The 18,405-nt window shown below is 42.2% G+C and overlaps 1 protein-coding gene across 1 annotated transcript in view; it reads left to right on the forward strand.

Annotated features, from left to right (window-relative positions):
• Positions 1–17,189, forward strand: part of LOC108802881 (discs large homolog 1-like protein) — a 49,742-nt gene extending 32,553 nt beyond the window's left edge. Inside the window, exons 3-4 of the mRNA XM_018574735.1 lie at positions 1,581–1,720; positions 17,085–17,189. Coding sequence (XP_018430237.1) covers positions 1,581–1,720; positions 17,085–17,189 — 245 coding nt within the window. The remainder of the gene's footprint in view (positions 1–1,580; positions 1,721–17,084) is intronic.
• Positions 17,190–18,405: the final 1,216 nt, after the last annotated feature.

Raw genomic sequence — 18,405 nt, forward strand, 5'->3', positions numbered from 1 at the left:
CCAAGGCACCTCTGCAAAGTGTGGTCCTAACTCTATGTATACGACTATTTTTGGAGATGGGGACGCACTGGGGTCCCAGCGTGCATTCTGGGTTGCTGGGCCCCCAGTGCTTCCCTGCACCTTATTAGGAGGAGTTGGCTACCTCCAGGTACACCTGCATGTAATTTATCGACTGCATTAATATGCTCACACTTGGAGACTCGTTTACATAGAGTTAGGACCACACTTTGCAGAGGTGCCTTGGCGCGGCGGTGTGGCTCCTACATATTTTTGGCCAAAAGTTTGTGCAACTAAAACCTCTGATTTTAACGCATACTGTTGACAGGGTAATTTGTTTGGTTGCAGGCTAGCTGGCAGGTGAAGCTGGGGATTGTTTTGCAAGCAAAAACACGATGCTGCAATGCGATGCTGATGCAGCAAACTTGAAGCAGTTAACATGAAAACATGCAACACATATTGCATGCACATGTTTACCTTTGCAGTCTTGGTTGGCTGGAGTAAAGGTTTCCCTCTGTTGCCATATCTTCCCAGCATGTTCCGACCACTTCTGGTTCCCCCTTCCACAATTTTTGTAATTGAGGTCCCGTTGATCGTACAGGCAGGGCTGGGACAGTACTAGCCTGATGAAGGACTCTGTACCAAAATTGTAGGGTGCAGAATCCTCTATTTTGTCTCCCATTATGCTTGGCACAGAGGGGGAGGACCTCTGCAGCTGTGTAAAACGCATACAAAAAATGTGAAAATGCATAAATGCATTTATTTGCATGTTTTCAATCGAAGACTATGGGCCAAAATGTGCTGTAAAGTGGAAAAAAAGAAGCTCATATACTTTTTTCAGCATTTTACAGCCTGTGACAAAACGCTCAGGCGTGAACAGGGGCCATTGAAATGAATGGCATTTCTTGTGTAGAGGGTCGATTTTTAGATTTTAGTGACGAACCACATAGCTGTGAACAGGGAATTAGAGATAGTCTGCAATCCTCACTGAAAAAATATCTTGTTTTATTGTATTTACTAGTACATTCATAGGTAGATCAAAGGTATGGCATTTAACCTGCATGACCTCGGCTTACAAGCAAAAAAAATAAAAAAAATTAAGCTTTACAAATAGCTACAATAAAATGTATCCCTAATAAAACTCTCATTATTTGGTTTTCTTTTTCTCTGCGTAAAAAAACATTTTGTTTAAAATAAACAAAACGTTATTTCCAAATAAATTAGTCATGTTTTGTATCAAAAGCATCACTTTAGTGTCATTTTCAATGGAACAAATTATACAATAAATTGTGCACTTTTTATTTACAATAAAACTAATCCTGGTCAAAAATTGTTGCAAAAATGTTTTTATCGGATTTGTTTTGCTTTGACAAAGTTATTGCTGGATAAAGAGGCCCATAGTGGAAGTGTAAAATTGCTTTGGTCCATTAGGAGTATAAAGGTACCAGAGCTGAAGTGGTTAAAGAGGTAAGCCATATAGAAATGTGAATGTTTGATAGAGATGTAGTAATAAAATCTTTCCTTGACATGCACTTTAAGCTATTGTGACTTGTCTCATGTGTTGTGTTTTCTCCTTGATTCAGGCCTAGGGTTCAACATTGTGGGTGGCACAGACCAGCAATACGTGTCTCATAATGACAGTGGCATATACGTTAGTAGCATCAAGGAGAATGGAGCTGCCGCTGTGGATGGCAGACTGCAGGAGGGAGATCGGATACTAGAGGTAAGACACAATTGTATTGTTAGACTTGTTTGTCTGGGTTTCCTTGTAGTGTAAACTGTCTGTTTGGATTTTCTCGTAGTGTGAACTAACTACTGCACAAATGCCCTGTCTGTAACCATTCCAACTGTTTACTTAATTCAACCTACTCCTACGCTTCTGAATCTGCCTGTATTCTCATGGGTGAATAGGTGTGTGCTGTTGTAGACAACACCTAGGTGTGTTTCAAGGTCAAGTAACAAAGCTACGTTGAAAGGTATGCCAGGGTCCTTTTTTATTTTGTTATAACTTTTTACTTGATCATTGCCTCTTGGCAATCTGTCATGAGGTTTTGTTTGTGAACTGAAAGTGACACTAAACTCAGGAGCCAAAGGAAATCTCCCCACTCCAATTCCTTAGCCGCCATCAGGACTCCCCAGGTGCTGGTCTAATAGGTGCATCTCCACTTTGGAATGTAGTAGTATACGAACAGACTGCACTATCCAGAGAATTCTAATACTTCAGACTTTATTTAAATTCACATCTAATACAGTATAACAGTGAATTAATGTGTATAAAGCAGCAAATACCAGCACTGCAAACCCCCCAACCAGCTACAACCCCTCACATGTTTCACCCGTAGGCTTATTCATACAGGTAACAAATACAGAGCCCATCGGCCACCGATCCCCTGCACAGTAAGGCCAGGTTCACACCAAGCGCGTTCCAGGAGCAGAGCAGTTACAGACCAGATCAAAACTGCGTCCAATGTATTCCAATGGTATTTTGGGCTCTAGTTTACACCGCAGCATTCAGTTCAGGAGCATGTAAAAAAAACTGCAGCAAGTCCTATTTGAACTGCTCTGGAATGCATGCAAACGCATCAAAAACGCATGCAAACGCCCAAAGCCCATTCTAAACTATTTTTTAAACCAAAAACGGCCCAGAATGCATCAAAAACATGGCACAACCCACTGCACTGTGTGTGCAGAAACTCATGCAGATCTGGTTTGCATTTGGTGTGAACAAGCCATAATGAATTCAGATCAAACCAATATACATTGTCTAACAAAGTATATCTGACGAAACGCGTCAAGGGGCGGATCTGTTTGACATATGGTATTTACTGCTTTGTGTTCGTTGAAGTTTCATCCATTTGTATGCCCGGCCGAATTTTAAAAGTCTTTTATGTAAGTTGCTACTTTCAATAAATTCTATTAGTCATTGTACTGCACCATGAGAGTCCTTTTCTATCTATCCCTCTAAACGTTTTCCAAGTTCGAGAGAGCGGGGGGACCGTGGAACCTGAACTGGGAGACGCTGCCATATATTTAACGGATAGACAGTGGAGTGTGCTGTTCTTTGGGGAGAGACGGCGCTTTTCTTACGGCCTATATCAGCAGAGCGGATTAAACTGGGCAAGTGAGATTGAGGACTAGCGGATTATTTTATTCACAGGCGCTGTACGTACTCACTATATCTGGTGAATACCCATTTTTTGGGGGGGTGCGTGGCACAAGAGAGGAGATCACGGAGGAATATATTTCACCATTTTTATGTTTATTATTGAACTTATTTTCACTGTCACTTGATACGATTCTCCAACTGAGATTGTTTCAGATTATCACTTTATATGTATCACATATTTTATGAATTGTTACAGTATGGTTGAATCATCCAATCTGGATTGATTTGTTTTGGTTTTTTGATTAACTTAGTTTTATTAGTAAGATTAAGTGATTTCGAAGGTTTATGCGGTTGGTTTATCCTTCATCGTTCACTTTTCATTAATTTTAAGATTTTTAATAACATCACATATCAGCACATGTGTTAAGAGATTTATTTATTTATATTCACGCTCAGCGCTGTGTTGTTTTCATTAGACTTTCAAGACTCACCTTTTTTTCATAGCAGCTTTGCGGTTTTAGTGTTTTCCAAGAGCGCAGATTCCTGTTAACAAATACAGACCAGTATCTCACTTAAATGTGTTCAAAAACTCCACCCTACACAGATGCAGGAAGCAATGCTCACTGATGGATTGGTTAATTCTAAACTGGCTTGTGTATAAGGGGCAGTAGAGCACAAAGAAACTACTAATCCCATCATACATATTATATCTCCATACCAACAATATCAAACAAAGTCAGATGTTTTAACTCAATCTCACCAAACCGCAATCTTCCTGTCAACTGTGCAGGGTGTGAAACAGTGCACAAAAGATAAATATATAAAATAAAATATCAAACTCCCTTGAGAATACATACAAATGTACAAGTGTAAAAACAAATAAATACATACATAATTGAGTAACTAAAACAGATAAGTGGCTCCTCTCACCCGAATAGACCAAAATATCAGCTCTATAAAACGCATAGCTTAATCGCCATGAACATATATACATACATATTTTACAAGCATATCTACAAACAGGAGAAGGATGCCACTCATTAGTTAAGAGTAAAACTAAAATTAACATTATAACACATGTAAATTAATGGATCAAAAGTGTATGTAAAAAAAAAAACTGCATCCACAGTTAGAAAAATGTGTAAGTGAACGTTCGAAACTATATATATGGTTAACGTAGGTGACTCATATTCAGATGTTGAAAGGTTGCTAAATGCCGGTTGCCTCGAGTCAGTCTCCTATCAAGTTTAGATGCCTATCGTCACTTTTCATTAGACCATGTCCCATTACTAACACGCTCATGTGGCGATATACAGATACGCCCAAGTATTAGACCTATCTCGGGCAGAACAGGTAGAGATGCATATGACACCTATATCTGTTATGGTCTACGGTCCCACCATGGCCTTCTGCAGGAGACAAAAGGACCGTGCGTACTTTTAAGTACTGTCTTGGTTATTAATATATGCTCATGCACATATAAATCTGCTGCGCTAAAAAGCACAGTTCTCAGCTCTTTTGTATAATATGATGGAGCGCGCTCAGCGGCACCAAGTAAAACAGACACAAGCTGTTCTCTCGTTGGATGCTCAGTAGAAAAGTCCTGTCCAGTGCAGGGAGCTCCGTTTATTTATAGGACAAAAAGGGATAACAGCAGACAAAGATGGCCACAACAGCCAATCAATTAATCAATACATTCACATAACACAGTCAGCCAATGAGACACATGTATACATTTGAATAGAAAAGGGGAGTATATGTTCGTGAATGTGCAGCATAACGTGCACAGTCCCCCGCTGCCAGTTCATGTGAACTCCGTGCACACTAGTTAACAATGAAAACCGTGTGCAGCGGAGTTCGCCCCAGAAGACTAGACAAAGGAATCAGCGTGTTAACTGGGAATGCTGCTCCGATCAGACTCGTGCGTACACTCTCGCCGTTACCACTGGAGCGAATTCCATTCAGCAAGATTGAGTGAACAATGCCTAATAGAACTACTGTATACTACTATTCCCATGAATGTGAGTTTATCTGCAGGGAAAACGCCATATTATTTCCATTGTGTCGATCAGACACACCAAAAAGACATGAGCGTATGTTCCTTCATAAAGGCAGATATGTATCCAAATGATGCCGTGTCCTTAAAGCAAACAGGGAGTTTTCTGAATGCAGGTGGGTGTCTTTTGACGTCCTTCACGCCCGCGCGTGAAACAGCCAGAATTTTAAACAGCCAGCGATGGCTGTTTACATACAATCAGTCCGGCGTCTGTAAAGACGCCTGATCGCTTGTATTATGCAAGTCTCTGTGACGACCCCCTCCTTACCTCTTCTCATGGTCGCTATCCCAGGCGTTCGATCCAGGATGGGCGATGTGGCTCTGTGCACTAAGAACGGAGGGAGATCAGCACACAATCTCTCTCCTCCCCCGTCTCTGAATGCAGGAAGTGATGTTTACTACATCATTTCTGCATTCCTCTGTCACTCTCCAGTACAGAAACCGGAGTGAAGCTGATGAAGCAGATCTGTGCCTCATCAACTTCTCTCGGGGTCCCTAGGTGACATTAGGGGTCTTAGTGACACCTGATGTCTCCATAAAGGGGACCTGTCACTATAATTTTATATCACATAGAGGGACCCCTATGTGATAAGAATAAAGTTAATTGTAAAAAAAAAAAAAATACATGGATGCACAAAAATGCGTTCGGTGCGCCTACACGCAAAAACGATGATTGGCCCAATTGCGCAGCACTTATTGCATATCACTGTGAACGTCGCAGTGAGAGCAATACTTCTAGAGCCATCTTCATAGGGAGAGAGGAAACTGATGAGCGGTAAAATCTTTCAAAGCGTCGCATTTGGCCAATTTCGCCTATGGTAGTTTTTTGCGATTTCGCGGGTGCGTGCAATTTTAAGGCTTTACATTTTTGGTGTCTATTTACCCGATGTGACCCCGTCTTTTATGTTTTATCAAAAAATTGGGTAATAATAAATGTTTCCTAACATAAAAGGAAAACCCAGTTGTTTTTTTTTTGTTTTTTTTAATATTCGGTACTTATTTCGTTATATAGTAAAAAAAAACAAAACCCAGTAGTAATTAAATACCACCAAAAGACAGCTCTATCTGTCCCCCAAAAATTGCATAAAATTAATTTCAGTTCAGCGTTACATGACGGAATAAACGTCAAAGTACCGCAGCGCTGAATACTGAAAAATGGCCTGCACAGGAAGGGAGTGTAAACACCGCGGTCAGCAAGTGGTTAAACCTCTGGGAATGCGAGTGTCTAGCTTGAAAATCCAAAAAACTTCCCTTTTTGACAAAAGGGAAGCTTGATCCCCTCCTTTTAAAGGTGTATCAACTTTCTATAATCTGTACCTTCATACTCTTAAGAACCCATTTCGTAATAGTAATATCTGCAAAGATGTTGCGCTCCTCCCACCAACCCATGTAAAAGTTGGCGTAGCTGGGCGCAAATTTTCGAGCTGCAGTATTTCGCGTGATAATCATCTTGTGACTTCTTATTCTAATGCTACTACATTTAAAATGAACCAGTTAGTTAATTGTCAGACCCGATTCTTGTACCATCTGCCACAAACAGTATATAGGTAGGACCACAAGACGACTGTGTGACCGCATGAGAGATCATTTATTCAATATTAGAACCTCTAAGAATACTAACGCGGCTAAACATTTTTGTCACCATCATAATAGTAATATTATGAGTATGAAGGTACATATTAGAAAGAGTTGATACACCTTTGGGAGGCGGGGATCAAGCTTCCGTTTTGTCAAAATGGAATTTTTTTGGATTTTCAAGCTAGACACTCGCATTCCCAAAGGTTTAAACTTTGAGTGGGATGTTACATACTATTGGAAGTGATCTGAACAGTTATGAGTTTTGATGGATTTTGGTTTATATTTATTATTTGATAATACATTTGTGCTTTCGGCATTCTCTGAAATATTGAGAAGGTTCTGGGCAATAGCCTGGGACACCTGTGATAGAATGTCTTTTTCTTGATGGTATAGTATTTAAAAAAAAATCTAGGACCATTCAGCTACTTTTTGAAGGTTTCTCTTTTCGCCTAACTAGCCTTAGTAGTGTAGTTTCCAGAAAATATCTATCATATTTGATGTTCTTATAGCATCTATTATATGATATTTGCTATTTACGTTTCATTACATGACATTTATCACGATGAGAAAGATTTTTAGTAATCATCGGTTATTTAATGCATGGATAATATTTCTAGGAGACTATGCCTACGATCAGGTGCGGACTGGGCTGGGTGGCAATTGCCCCATGAGCCTCTCTGATGCCTCTACAAATGGCCGCCGCCAGAAGCCATTCAATCTCTCCTCTCGGCTACTCTGCGGCAGGGATCAGAGAAGAAGCAGCTCGGCTTCAGCGATCAGGCACATCTGTGGCCACGGCAGTTTCCTCTGCCCACCTCAGCTGCCATGGTGGGAGAGGAAGACTGCCGAACTGGAATTGACCGGATGTTTAGTTCTGCTGCGCAGGAGAGAGAGCACCACGATCTGGCTGGACATGCAGGCAACCTCGCTGCTCCCCCCACCATCACCAGGAGAAGAAGAGGTCAGAGGAACTGTAAGTCCCTGTACTTTCTGTGTGACCTCTGCACTGCGTTACATACTGACCTCTACATTACACGCTGAGTCCTGCGCTGTGCGTCGCAGCGCTGAGTCCTGCGCTGTGCGTCGCAGCGCTGAGTCCTGCGCTGTGCGTCGCAGCGCTGAGTCCTGCGCTGTGCGTCGCAGCGCTGAGTCCTGCGCTGTGCGTCGCAGCGCTGAGTCCTGCGCTGTGCGTCGCAGCGCTGAGTCCTGCGCTGAGTCCTGCGCGTCGCAGCGCTGAGTCCTGCGCGTCGCAGCGCTGAGTCCTGCGCGTCGCAGCGCTGAGTCCTGCGCGTCGCGTCGCTTATCTTTTGTGTGTTATGGGAATTCGCTTAGGCTGTGCGCACAAATCTTTGCTGCGCTAAGAAGTACACTTTTGGGATATCAATGTGCGCCAAGCGCAATTCCGTCGCACTTAAAAGCACGTTGTATTCAGCTCTTTAGTATAAGGAAGTGAAGTACTTCGGTAGTGCCAGACAGATTCAGGCAAGACGCTGATTCAAGCTAGAGGCTCAGTATGCCAGTTCTGCCTCGACCACGAGTTCCTCTGTTTATTAAGCAGCAAAAAGGTTTAACGCCCAGAGGGAGATGGCTTTACAACATCAGCCAATGAGCCCCAAAATGTACAGTTACATAGCAAAAGAAAAGGGGAGTACACCAACCTGAATGCGCAGAGAAGTGTGCATGACTCGCTAATGCTGGTGCACGTAATTGCGCGCACCCTTGTTAAACAAAGGAACCACGAGTCGTGCTTTTTGCCCCGATCACCCACGCGTATGCACATCGCCATCTTAGCCAGCATGGACCACATTCAATACTGCTCAAAATGACCAGTATCTATTAAGATTATTCTATTTGTTTTTACAGATTTGAGACTATCTGCGGAGACATTGCTAATGCTATTGTCAATGCAAGGTACCAGTACAACTGCAAGGCATAAATCAATGTCTTCTCATGAAAGCTGATATGTATCCAAAAGGATAGCGTAGCCGCAATAGAAATATAATACGTATCTCTCATTATGCAGACTCCGCTTTGCTAATGTGCATAGACGTCTGCCGGCAATAAGCCCAGCGCATTGCGCTTGATACTCACAAAACCAGCAAACTCGTACATACACTGCAAACACGTTTCCAAGCCCATAAGAAGGTTTTCATACTGGCGGTTTTACCGCTGGTCCCGATTCAACCCAAGTACGCTCTGCCAAAGCATCCCTCGGTTGAATCCAACACAGGAAGACATATGACAACCTAGAGAACACACACACATCCTAATATAAAAATGTCCACATAAGTCCATATAATGACATTTCCACAACAGTCCCTCCTCTTTGTCATATGCTCCCCCGTGAATCTTGATCTTCTTTAGGACAAACAGGATGACTTTTCTCACATATTGCACGATGTTGGAAACGATAGAGATCAATCTCGACATGTAGACTTTTGGCAAAGAAAATAAGTCTTGAAAGTGAATCTTTACTCGGGTGTCCTGCTCTTCGGGAGGTGACTCAGAAGGAGGTCATGATGTGGCGGGTTGTGTCCTCAGTTGGTCGGTTCGAGATCCCTTCCATCCGATGTCTTGTCTCGGCGATGAAGATGTTTTCATCTGCCCGGGCTTGGGTGACTCGATCGACCAGGCAACAGGAACATCTCACCACAGCATATAAAAGGAATAGAAACAAGAACAACATAAGTATGTATATCCCTACTTCCTTCAGCCACGATCCGATGGAGAACAAGAAATCCCCGAAACTTCCCAAACCTTTAAAAGGATTCCATCCCTCATTAGCTCCAGCTCTGCCCTGTAAGGAGCTAACCTTGTTAATATGGGCCCGAACCTTGACACTAGTGTCCGCTATCCAGGTACAACAGTCCTCTCCTATAAATTCACAGAAACCCCCCATGGACGCTAAAAGATAATGAAGAGCCATCTTTTCCTGCAACACCAGAGTCTTCACTTGACGTTGTTCCTGGGTGATCTCTCTGACAGCTTCCATGGTTTCATTGAACATCTCGTCTACAATAGAGGAGAAATTGTTCAACCACTTCATACGCTTGATTCCCCATGGAGTCCATGTGGGGAACCATGCCCAAGCCTGATCATGGCTAGAGAACAGTTCCCTACAAGCTCTCTCGGACATCCTTGTCTTCCTGCACACCATCAGATCCTCTCGATCGGCTACAACATAAGACGCCGGAACAAGCTTCACTAAGGCACATGAACCTCTTGCATTAGGGGGAATTACTTTACCAACAGTAAATAGGAAATATGGGCCTGTCGGAACTGCACATGAGGAATTTCTCTGACGGTCTCGGGCACTAAATAATAACATGATAGGATGGGGGGTTGCCCCTTCAGTCTGAACATCGCATCCTTCTTTCCAGCAGATATAATTTGGTCTATGGGTGTTATTAAAGAGATCTGGGGTTTCATTATTAAGGTTGACTGTTATACCTTTCTCACAACTGGCGGATCCCACAAATCTATCCCCTTTACCAAAGCTGATGTTGAAACACATTTGTGGACCGCCTAGCTGCCCAGACACCTATACGGAATTAGCAAGCGAGTGGCAAGAGCCAGAGCTAATGTTACCCACTAGGAAAGTATCGTTAGGTTCTATCAACAAATGTCTCCGAGTGGTCTTGGCTAATTTCTCGTACTTCTTCATGCCAATACGAACGTTGTATATAGCATGAACGGCTGTCATTTCTGGGGTAAAGCGGCTAGGTGGGGATTTAGAGCACACCCAGCAATTGGTCCTGTTTGCTGCCTTAGCTAGCTGCAGGTGCATTTTAAACAAAAGCTTGGGATGTTTTTCATCGTTTCCCTCGCTAAAATACACTAAACTAAGGAAATAGACAAAAATTATACTCCTCATTCTTTGACGTAGTTGAGCAACTTCTTGCAGTGACTTTGCGTGGACACAATTGTCTTGTCCTTTGAGCTTCAGAGAGGTTGGCGTCGTCAGCTGCATCTGGAATGGCCCAAGATATCTCGGCTCTAGTCCCGTCCTCTGATGTTTCTTTAGCACGACCCAATCACCTGGTTGAATAGAATGAACACTGGTTATTGATTCTGGGTCCGGTGGACTTTTTGGAGCTCCCTTTGCAGAGACTGCACATACCTCGACAGCTGGGAATGTAAAGACAACAGCTGTTGAGCAGAGTACAATCCCGTCTTAGGAGGACTCCCAAAAAAAACCTCGTAGGGTGATAACCTGTGGGGCTGCCTGGGGGCATTCCTGATGGAATAAAGGGCTATTGCGAGACATTCAGGCCATGGTTTCCGACTATCAGCCATGATTTTTGAGATCTTGTTCTTAATGATCCCGTTAAGACGTTCAACCTTACCACTGCTCTGAGAATGATACGGAGTATGTAATCCCTGCTTGACGTGAAGAGCTTTACATACCTCTGCAAAAATCTAACCGGTGAAGTGAAAGCCGCGATCCGACTCCATCGTTTCAGGCAGGCCCCAGCAGCACACTATATCAGACAGGACCATCTTTGCTGTGGTAGTGGCGTTGGCGCATCGAACAGGCCATGCCTCCGGCCAGCCGGAAAACATTTCCACACAGACTAAGACATGCTCGTACAGCCCACTCTTTGGCAACGTGATGTAGTCTATCTGAAAAACAGCAAAATGTTTTCCTGGCAAACTCACTAGCTAGCATGTAAAAAAACTTGTCTCACACTAAGGTTAAAAACAGGTTTGGATACATGTCTTCTGCAGAAAATGTGAAAGCCGCACAGCCGCGCCAAGGCACCTCTTATGGTGCGGTCCTAACTCTAAACCAGGGGCGCCCACTATTTTTCGTCTGGAGATCTACTTTTCAAATGACGAGCTCATTGAGATCTACCAACGAAAAAACACAGCTGGGACTGGTTTAACAGAGAGGACTCTTGACGAAAACGAGCAAATAACCTTTGCAGTACGGTGGTAGCCCGAGAATACAATTATCCTTTAAAGGTATACTCTGTTTAAAACTGAAAGTTAAGCCTTGGGATGCATATGTGAAAACTACTTCTCCATTCATTTAGGTTATTTTTGGTGTGTGAATGCTTCCTGTCTCATCTGATGCAAGAATTTTCTGTTTCCATAAAGTTATTTATGCCAGCTGTATACTGTGTGTCTCTTTGAGAGCAATATGCATCCACTTTAAATTCAATTTTTTGACAATATCTTTGCTTCACCGACACATGGCCTTTCTAGGCACCATTTCTGTAGACATTTTAACCACTTAAAGACCAGGGTGTTAAACCCCCTTCCTGGCCAGGCCATTTTTCAGTATTCAGCACTGCAGTACTTTGACATTTTTTGCCTCATGCAGCTCTGTACTGAAATTAATGTTATACCTTTTTTGGGGGTACAAATAGAGCTTTCAATCTATTTAATCACCACTGGGGTTTTTATTTTTTACTATATAACAAAATTAAATGTAATTAAACATTTATCACCCCAATTTTTTTATAAAACATAAAAGACAGGGTCATGCATGTCGGGCAGATAGACACCAAACATGTCAAGCCTTAAAATTGTGTGCACCCACAAAATCGCAAAAAATTACCACACCGAAAATTGGCCATAGGCAACGCTTTTACTGCCCTGGCTGTTTACATTTCTGACAGTTTACCCACTCGTGTGCGCACTGAGCGCCGCGCACAAGTGGGAGAAGGGGAAGGACATCTTAAGACGCCCTTCCGCTCCTACAAGGCTCCCGTCCGGCCCTTTACCAGGGGTGGTTAATATGAGGTATAGAAATGCAGCCTGCAATGAAATCAAACATAGGGCAATGCAGGAAATGACAATATAATACAGAAAAGTAATTTTCCCTTTTAGAAAAAGGGGAAAATCGCATGGAAAATAAATTAATATAAATACATGTTTGTTTATTCACAGCTTGTATATGTCTTAAGGTAGAGCTCCAGCCAAACCTTAAATTCTTTAGTAGAATGGGTTAGGGTTAACACCTGTCACCAGTGGGGTTACTCCACCTTGTCCCAGTGATGATGGTCTCTGAGAAGAGTGATCTCCCTAATTCCGAATGCATGCTGCAAGGGTTATAATCTTGGTTAAGTTTTTATTGCTGCCCTGTTGAGGAGATTGGCCCTTCCTTTTCTGTCCCAGTGACAATAGTCACTGAGGGGGTGTTTTGCTCTGGACTACAAATCCCAAGGAAGAGCCCACATATAAACTTGGCAAAACTTTAATTTCTGTTTTGTTGTCTGTTCTTGCAGTAAAGCTCAAAAAACTGACCCAGTAGCATTTTAAATATTTTGCGAAAATGCTGCATATACAAACTTAGTTACTGGCAAACAAACATAAACAAAACATACATACAGGCTGCTACAAACAATCACTTGCACCCACTACACTATCGAGTACATGTAATGGTTTCTAAGAGAGGAAACACTAAAATAGTACTTAGCTTAGAGGCTGCATACTCTGTAAATTCCGTAAAGAAGAGGACTTCTTGGCAATTAAGTGTTCGCAGGAAAATGGCTTCTCGTTGCAGTCTCTGCTGTCTAAGTCCTTTGTTTTAGAATTCCATGATGAGTCCTCTCTTGGTCAGAGTGATGTCCTCTCTTGCTCAAAGTTCCATTCAGAAGTCCTTCCTCACCTTTTGGCTGCTGGCTTTTATTCAGAGAAAATTGCATCCGATCTGTAGGTTGGGCCCCTTAAGAATTGTATGAGAGTAAAATATGATGTATTTCACTTTTCCACCTCCTAGGTGGCAGCGTTGTACCATGAATTGCCATCAGTAATAATAAGCCTTGACCAGTCTAGGTGCGATTGTTTACACAAGGTTTCCCCATAACGCCATCCCATTGTGATACGAATAATGGGGAAACGATACAAGGCAGTCATGCCATTGTCAAAAACCAGTTTAGTGTTTGTTTAGCAGGCACCCTCCATTGTGAGAAACCAGCTCTCTGTCAACAGCCAAGCAGAGCCTTTGTCTATTTTGCAAGTCCTGTGGGTGTCTGAAATACCCATTGGCACTCTCAAATATATATGTATATAGATATATATAGATCTATATCTATATATGTATATAGATATAGATCTATATACATAAATACATATACTTATACATGCGCAACACAGATGGGAAGAGAGGGCACATATACCCCAATTCAGGATGCAGGATGCCATTATCTATACAGTTGCTGGTTTTTTCAGCTCTTGATTCTAGTTATACTTGTTAGCTGTAGATTTAAAAATTCTAAACCCCTTGTACCCCAATCTGCAGCCTTTTGGTACTTATTTTGCTGTCCTTGGGGCCCAGCAGTTTACGAAACAGTGCATGAACAGGAACAGCATGAAGAGAAGCATTCATTAGATTTGTGATGTTGGGAAGACCTGGGAACAACTCTCTTTACTCTGCTCTTGGTTCTGCACTAATGGGCGGGTTAGAAAAATGCACGGTGACAGTTATAGATGTAATGGCAGCGAGTGGCCCACAATGTTTTCACAGCAGAGGGGCAGTCGCTCAGCACAGCGCCTGTTCCTGAACCCAGAAAATCTCCGTTAAGCACTGTAGTATCTGCTTCTAATATATTGTTTTACAGGATCCCCATGGCCCTGCCAGGGGTTTATATATACTGTACATACTTACGTTGTGCCAAGCTGGACCAATGTAAGTACTTATTTATAAAAGTCTATAGCTGGAGTTCAGCGTTACAATAGTTTGACATGTGTATGACTCTAAGGCCGCATTCACACTAAGCGACACTTAACTTGAGCTGATCCGCGCGGCCGGGATAGCGCAACTGTTTCAGCGACGATCGCGCGACCATCTTCGTCGGGCTGCATGCAAAATAGAAAAATCGGGCGACATCCACGGGAAAAAGGGTCCTGCATAAGCAACGCGCGACATGGAGCTGTTAAATAGAACAGCTCTATTGAAAATCATTGGAGGGCGACTTATCATGATATCGCGCGGCAAATATGCGCGATATCGCGGCGGAAATCGTGCGATTAAGCGCCCAGTGTGAATAGGCACTTAGAGGCAAGAAGCCGCTTCAAACCAGAAAGTAATGTTGGTTGTTTTTCTAGATGTGCATTTGTATTATGTTAGGCAATCACATTAGATGCAGATACAGGGGTGTGGAATTCCTATCGCCCGGGACATGCAGTTTCGGGTTCCTTGCGAGTAGTTCTTTGTACATTTAGCCCTGCTCTGGACAAGCAGAGCTAAATATACAGTGTGGAGCTGCTGCTCGTTTTCATACAAGTGATCTGATCAGGAACTGTTCTGTGTTGGAGGGCAGGTTCCATAAAGGGAACCTGTCACCTCCAAACTAGCTTTTAAGCCCCTATGTGATAAGAATAAAATTAAGTGAGGAAAAAAAGTAAATTAAAAAAAAATAAATTAAAGTTATAAAAAAGTACAAAATAATAAAATATACTGTATAAAAAAAATAAAAGTGATCAAATAAAATAAAACCAACCCCGCCGTCTGCATGCAAATAAATGCACACGTAGGACATTGTGTGTATGCGCGTTGAGTGCTGCTGCCATTCCACTGTGTGCCATATTGTGGTAGCCAGGCAGCAGAACCCTCCTACACACACAATGTGCATTAAAGGGTAGGTTTACTTTCCCAGGTAATATGGTAAAATGGAATTACCCAATCAAATCTGGCCCGGTCTCTCCCAAACTCCCCCCCCTCCCCCGGCTATACTTGCCTTTAGGGAAACAGTCCTTACCCTCGGCCAGTGCAGGTGTACTATCTGTACCCGTACTGCTGTCCAGCGCAGTCCTGCCCTATTCATTTTGAATTTCGCTCGCAAATTGCAAGCACTCATTGGTTAGCGTGGTCAGGAGGCCGGGCTGACTAATGAGAAGCGATATTTAGCACAGTCAAATACAGTTTTGATTAGGAATGTACCAATAGAGAGTATTTGGGCGAGTACAGGTACTCGCCCAAATGCTCAGATTCCTTCCCCAAGATCGGAACTTCCGGTCAGAGGAAGATTTCCACTGACCGGCAGTACAGTAGGGGAACATGGAGCCACCGACTAATGACCCGCCTCCCGGTTTCCTGATTGGCCAGGAAGCCAGCTCCTTGCTGATTGGCTGGGAAGCCACTTTCCTGGCCAATCACAATCAAGCCACCCAAACAGCATGGAGTCATCTTCCCTCAAAATCAGGAAGCCGGGTCATTACCCGCTGCCCGGCTTCCTGATTGCCTGGGAAGCCTGCTCCATGCCAACGGAAGCACAGATACTCGGTATATCGGTGCTTCTGCGAGTACAGAAAGCAAAATATTGGTACTCGATACCCAAAAACCGGTATTGGTGCATGCCTAGTTTTTAATAAAACAATTTTTTTTGTATTGGGACAAGTAGATTGTCATTAGGGACAAGTATATCCGGCCCCCACTTTAGCCCTTGGACAAGTAGTTTTTTTTTTAAATTTCCACACCCCTGAGATAGTGTTTATCAGATTTTATGTAGAACATAATGCTGACGGAAAAATCTGTTCAAACGTTTGCACTACAGGCATCTGTCCTGGCATTCATTTTTTTATTTTTTTTAAAGATGCTTTTATTATTGGTGTGTTACCTGCAGAAGGACCAGTGCAAAGTCTTCAAATTTTGTGATATTTTCTTGGACTTTCTAGATAATCGTGTAAACCAGACAGAACGGTTTGAGGGGACCTTTCACTGTGCCAGCATGAGCACAGAAACACTGTTGTCTATAAAACCGTTGAAGTAATTTCTTAGGAATAAATCTTCAGTTATACCCACAATACAGCTTCAAATCACAAATTTTTGGTAATGGAAAAACAAAGCGAAAAACAGGCGGATTTCCCTCGTGTGATATTGTACACTAAAGGAACTTTTATTGTATAAAAACATCCATACAGCAGCTGCTCAGACTTGCAGGCTGTTTTGGCTAAACGTGTTTTTGACAACCCCCCCCCCTTCAGATCCAAACATAGATCACTATTAACCCAGTACTTATATACCATTCTTATTGTTTTAATCAGATTCATATATTAACTTTGTTGTGATACTTGTTAGATCCAGTCATTGCATGTCTCCCCTCTGTGATGAGAAACCAGGATGGCTGAGCACACGCTGCCAGCTGAGATCTTCCGCGTATTGGACCGGCCCTTCTTGCACAGACATTCCTCATTGGACAAAGCACTATGCACTTGATTTTAAGTATTATGTGAGTGTATGGATGTTTTTATACAATAATTATACAATATCACACGAGGCGCCTCTTCACATTCTATATAGTAGAGCTGGTGTCTGGAGTATATAACGTAGGTAGAACAGTGGCATTTGGCACTCCTTTTACTTGCAACTTACAGATTTTTTTTTTCTTGCCAATTCAGGTGAACGGTATTAAGCTAGAAAATCTTTTGCACAAAAATGCAGTGGAACTCTTCAGGAATGCTGGTGAACATGTGGTATTAAAGGTTCAGCACCAGGTACGTTAAACTGGGTCTCCAAGCTGTTTTTCAAAAACAGATTTGTAAAATCTTTTGTTAAATCATAAGAAAATGAGCTGTGTATCATACCAGTTTAAACAATATATACTGTATAGTGTGTGTATATTTATTTTATAGTTTGGGTCGCCATTTTGAGAGCAATATACTACTTTCTGCAGTACAATACTGTCCAAATATTGTTGAAGAGGGTGTAGTAACAGTCTGTTCCAACACTGCTTTTATAGAGACAGAGGGCTTGTGAGTGATGCACAAAAGTTGGGACATATGTAGGAATGTTAGCTCATTTCTTCCATGAAAAATACCTTCTTGTATAACTCTGAAATGTATATTATTTTTCATTTTTCGTTAACATAAAATCTGTGGCAAGAGAGAGAGATCCTGTTTTACTACTTGATCAGTTGATGACTCTAAACAGCAGGCGTGTTTTATAGGTGACGAAACAGCATAGATATGAGTATTTCACCAGCAGGGCTACTGTACATCAGATGCAGTCCCTGCCTGGGAGTTTTTGGACTGGCTCCTTCAGCAAAAGTTAATTGAAACATGTACTCTTGAAAAAAAAATTTTTAAATAAAAATTTAAAGGCATTTAACTTTTATCTGCTAAAGTCCATTTTGGGTTGATCTACCTCATAAGGAATACACTTTTTTTGGTGTTTGGAAATGCAGATAAATCTAACCACGGGTTCTAGGAAGGCTTTAGAATGTGGATTTCATCCATGTGACTCTGAGAGTGCCGTTTTATCTCTTTTTTTAAATCAATAATTGTGTGTTCACCAGTGAGCTGAGAATAAAATTACGTAATTGTTGGTTTTTGTCAGTCTATGCCAGAAAATACATCATGAATGCCAGCTGTAGCCATATAAACTGTTCTCTATATTTAGAATGGGAAGCAGCATGTGTCCTACCTAGCTTCATCACTCACGGCTTAATATGTTCTGGAAAGCATCAGGTTTAATTTCTTACCTTTGTCACTAATTTTTTTTCTTGAGCTTGTACATTTATACCGTCCTCTATGAATTTGAGCAGGAAGTCAGTTTTACTCCAGAGCCTCTGTCTGCTCTGTGTAACTCCAGGGAAGAATGGCTTTTAGAACTCCATGGTTATCTAACTAGAATTATTACACAGAAGACAATATATAGCAGCGGAACTGTTACATAGTATTTGGGGTTGAATAAAGACATACGTCCATCAAGTCCAACCCA

Source organism: Nanorana parkeri, unplaced genomic scaffold, assembly GCF_000935625.1.
Source record: "Nanorana parkeri isolate BGI_ZX_2015 unplaced genomic scaffold, ASM93562v1 scaffold3198, whole genome shotgun sequence".
Classification (NCBI taxonomy): Eukaryota; Metazoa; Chordata; class Amphibia; order Anura; family Dicroglossidae; genus Nanorana; species Nanorana parkeri.